Genomic DNA, 4,393 nt, shown 5'->3' on the forward strand with positions numbered 1-4,393 from the left:
AGGATGCCATTGGCCACTGTGGGTTGGCCTTTGGACAGCACTGGCCCTCAAGTTACAGCCACACGGGGACTCTCCCCACACAGCCCCGGCTTTTGGGCCTGCTCAGGTCAGTCACTCCAAGCAGACTGCCAGAAGGCCCAGTTCTGCCTGGGCATTTACGGCCGGTTTTTGTGGTCTGAACAGCAACAGAAACTTCCAAGAGTGAAAAAGCAAAGAGCACAGCCATTTCCCCTGCTAAGGCTACTGCCAATCTCATGCTGCTCTGGTCAGTCTCCGCAGGGCTTTGACCGGACTCTGCAGGCTCAGGTATGGCTCTGTGGGGTTATCAGACTTCCCAAGGTCACTTGGGGAATCACCGATAGAGAGTGCGACAGCATCACCAGGTGAGGCCTCACTGGCCTCTGCTTGATTTGAGTGGCTTATCAGGAACACTGCTGGCTGGCACTCTGATAAAATTCCAGTAAAGTGCATGTAACTAGGTCTTGAGAATTAGCTCAGGTACTCCATGGAGACGGCTGAAAGCACGTTGCAGGTCCCCAGGGAAAGGGTAGGGGGACTTTCTTAGAGAAGATTTTGGCTGTTGCCGGGGAGACAGTGAGTGGTCGGAGGTCCCGGGCAGAGAGGGCTGTCTGGGCCTCTTTCCTCACCCTCGCCCTGCTGTGTAGTCTCTCTCTCTCTTCCTGAGTGTCGATTTCCTCACCTGCTTCTGATTATGTCTCAGGCTGGTCATTGCTCCCACCAACCACCCACCCAAAGCTCACTGCCCAAAGGCCCTGGATCCAAGTGACTTGCTCCTTCCTCCCAACCACTGGGCGTGCTGAAGGAGCCCTCCAACGCGGACAGGGCCCACTCGCAACCACGATAATAGCGTTAACAGGAGTTCTTATTTTATGACCACTTAGCATGCGTGATGTGATCGGCCCTTATGCACGTGATCTCACTTCATACTCACAACAGTCAGTGAGAACGGCTCCTTCCTGTTTTACAGACGAGGAAACCGGGCTTTAAAAAGAGGTCTCAAACTTTGCTCCATGTCACACAACACACAAAGGACATTATGTGTCTCTGTATGGCTGACATCTAACTTAAAACTCCCCAATTCTCCCGTGTCCTCACCTCACCTAAATAAGGCTGGTTCCCCAAGATCAGGGTGTAGGTTCTAGAAAAGCAAAAGAATGAAGACTGGGAAGGCAATTGCCTGCTTTTATATTTAAACTGCCTTGCTGTGGTGACGCTGACAGGTACAGAAAGCAAAGAGGAAAAAGCAAGTCCTTTTGCCCTTCTCCAGGCCGGCTATCTCCTTCTCATGCCCCCCTGTTGGCAGCTTCTAAGAGGAACTGAGCTGGTGGTGAGGAAAGTGGCTTGCAAGGTCCCAGCCTTAACATCACAAAGCAGAGATTAGAATTTTGGTTTAAAGCACGGAGACAATAGCTTAATAGTCAGCACAGATGGGATTACCAAAAGGTCAAGGTAGTGGTTACCTTAAGGAAGGAGGAAGGGGGTGTGCCTGGGAGGAACCATTCAGGGATGCAAGAGAGCCTCTTTCTAGGGTGCAGGAAATAGTTTATTTCTTAATGGGGTTGGAGGTTACATGGGTGTTTTGTTTATAACCGCCCACCATGCTTTTTATACCTATGTTTTTGTACTTTGCTGTGGGTGTGTTATTTTTCACCACTAAAAGCGCTATAGAATTTTTTTTATGGATAGTTCACAGAGGAGAAGAGTGTTGCTGTAGGCTGACAGGTCAGAGCACACCTCCCTGAGGAGGGGATATTTGAGCCCAGCTTGAAAAATCAGAGGGACAGGTCATGCCCAGAGCCGTGCACAGTGTTCTAGGCAGAGGGCAATCGGGCACCCTGTATCTTATGAGTGCAAGCCTGGGGGCCGTGTGCAGGGTGGCCTGGAGGAATGTGCAGGGTGGCCTGCAGAGAAAGGGAGGCAGCGAGAAGCAGGCTGATGTGGAAATTGTGGGCAGCAAGCAGAGGTGAGCCTGGTTTTAAGGGTGACCCAGGGGCTCAGCTGCAGATGAGGCAAAGCAACCAGAGACAGAGCAGCCCCCTACCTATTGGGGAACCGAGGAGATGCACCTTGCCGCTCGGAACATACACTACCTCAGTCCCAGCCTCCCGGAAAATATCTCTAAGTGCTGAGAGGTGATCCTGGAACAAAGAAGCCAGCAGATGGACTGGCTCCAGAGAGAGTCCCTGAGGTTTCTGAACCAATTCCAGTCTGCATCCTTGGAGCTGGCAGAGGCTTCCGGAAAGAACAGCAAGATCTGGTCTCACACTGTCTGGTTTCCCTCTTTCCTTCCTAATTCCCTTCCTCCAGCCTTTCCTTTCTTACTGATTCCTTACTCTTCCATCCTCCCTCTCTCCCTCCCTCTCACACATTAACTAAACACACAATCAGATATACCACCCATATATATAAATATACACACCCACCTGTCTACCTCCTACACACATTATTCATATCCACTCCCCCCTGCTCTGACACACACAAACTGAAAGACACATAACATATGCAGGTTCATTCATACACATCTCAGATATATTCTTCTTACGCCTGCAGAGCACTTTATTATTATTTTTTAACATCTTTATTGAAGTATAATTGCTTTACATCGTTGTGTTAGTTTCTGCCGTATAACAAAGTAAACCAGCTATACATATACATACATCCCCATATCTGCTCCCTCTTGCGTCTCCCTCCCACCCTCCCTATCCCACCCCTCTAGGTGGTCACAAAGCACCAAGCTGATCTCCCTGTGCTATGTGACTGCTTCCCACTAACTATCTGTTTTACATTTGGTTATGTATATATGTCCATGCCACTCTCTCACTTCGTCCCAGCTTACACTTCCCCCTCCCCATGTCCTCAAGTCCATTCTCTACGTCTGTGTCTTTATTCCTGTCCTGCCCCTAGGTTCTTCAGAACCATTTTTTTTTTTTAGATTCCATATATATGCGTTAACATACGGTATTTGTTTTTCTCTTTCTGACTTACTTCACTCTGTAGGACAGACTCTAGGTCCATCCACCTCACTACAAATAACTCAATTTCATTTCTTTTTATGGCTGAGTAACATTCCATTGTATATATGTGCCACATCTTCTTTATCCATTCATCTGTCGATGGACACTTAGATTGCTTCCATGTCCTGGCTATTGTAAATAGTACTGCAATGAACATTGTGGTACATGACTCTTTGTTTTTTTTTAAGTTGTTTTAAACTAGTTTATTTAGGGGTTCCATTTTCACTCCTCAATAGATTTTATGTATTTCTCATATGCTTCTTCACTCATTAGTTCATCTAGGTCTGAAGGGTTACTGAGTGTCATCTTGATCAGCCAGCCATCTTCATAACAAGATTTGTTGACAAGTCCTGGATTTTCTTCTAGAGCTCCATTAATTTCAGTTACTTCTCCTGATAGAGGAGAATAGAGTTCACTAGCAGCTTTCACACTTTCCAAAGCACCAAATTCCTCTTGTTTGTTCAATTTTGTCCCAACTTCAGGCAGACTACAGTAAACAACATCTCCCAAAGCTTCCTGTGCAAAATTGCTGATTCCCACTGTTCCAACACCGTTTTTTGTTGTTACCCATTCATGTTTGTCTGTGAATTTATGACCCGACAGCAGAGCCAGTCCGGTGTGCTGTGCTCTGATGGCGCCCACCCGCAGTCCCCTGATGGTGCGCGCCCGCAGTCCCCTGATGGTGCGCGCCCGCAGTCCCCAGGGCCGCAACGGGCAGGGCTCATTGGGCGCAGAGATGGCACGCAGGTTGCAGACTGCGTCCCGCACGCGCCGCGCCACTCGCAGAGCCATGTTCGCAGGGGTGCAGAGGGTCTCCGCGCAGCATCTCCATTGTGGTACATGACTCTTTTTGAATTATGGTTTTCTCAGGGTATATGCCCAGGAGTGGGATTGCTGGGTTGTATGGTAGTTCTATTTTTAGTTTTTTAAGTAACCTCCATACTGTTCTCCATAGTGGCTGTATCAGTTTACATTCCCACCAACAGTGCAAGAGGGTTCCCTTTTCTCCATGCCCTCTCCAGCATTTATTGTTTGTAGATTTTTTGATGATGGCCATTCTGACCGGTGTAAGGTGATACCTCATTGTAGTTTTGATTTGCATTTCTCTAATGTTAGTGATATTGGGCATCCTTTCATGTGTTTGTTGGCCATCTGTATATCTTCTTTGGAGACATGTCTATTTAGGTCTTCCACCCATTTTTGGATTGGGTTGTTTGTTTTTTTAATATTGAGCTGCATGAGCTGCTTGTATGTTTTGGAGATTAATCCTTTGTCAGTTGCTCCGTTTGCAAATATTTTCTCCCATTCTGAGAGTTGTCTTTTCGTCTTGGTTATGGTTTCCTTTGCTATGCAAAAGC

At 47.5% G+C, this 4,393-nt stretch overlaps 1 protein-coding gene across 2 annotated transcripts; it reads right to left on the bottom strand.

Annotated features, from left to right (window-relative positions):
• Positions 1-3,257: 3,257 nt before the first annotated feature.
• LOC118893345 (glycine cleavage system H protein, mitochondrial-like) lies at positions 3,258-3,827 on the bottom strand. 2 transcript variants are annotated; one of them, XM_036848795.1, is made up of 2 exons: positions 3,730-3,827; positions 3,258-3,687 (listed from the first exon to the last, which is right to left on the bottom strand). In XM_036848795.1, exons 1-2 carry the CDS (start codon positions 3,825-3,827, stop codon positions 3,258-3,260), a joined length of 528 nt encoding a protein of 175 aa, XP_036704690.1. The 2 variants fall into 2 exon arrangements, with proteins under 2 accessions (XP_036704690.1, XP_036704689.1); XM_036848794.1 differs by having other exon boundaries at positions 3,258-3,827.
• Positions 3,828-4,393: the final 566 nt, after the last annotated feature.

This window comes from Balaenoptera musculus, chromosome 3 (assembly GCF_009873245.2).
Source record: "Balaenoptera musculus isolate JJ_BM4_2016_0621 chromosome 3, mBalMus1.pri.v3, whole genome shotgun sequence".
Taxonomy (NCBI): domain Eukaryota; kingdom Metazoa; phylum Chordata; class Mammalia; order Artiodactyla; family Balaenopteridae; genus Balaenoptera; species Balaenoptera musculus.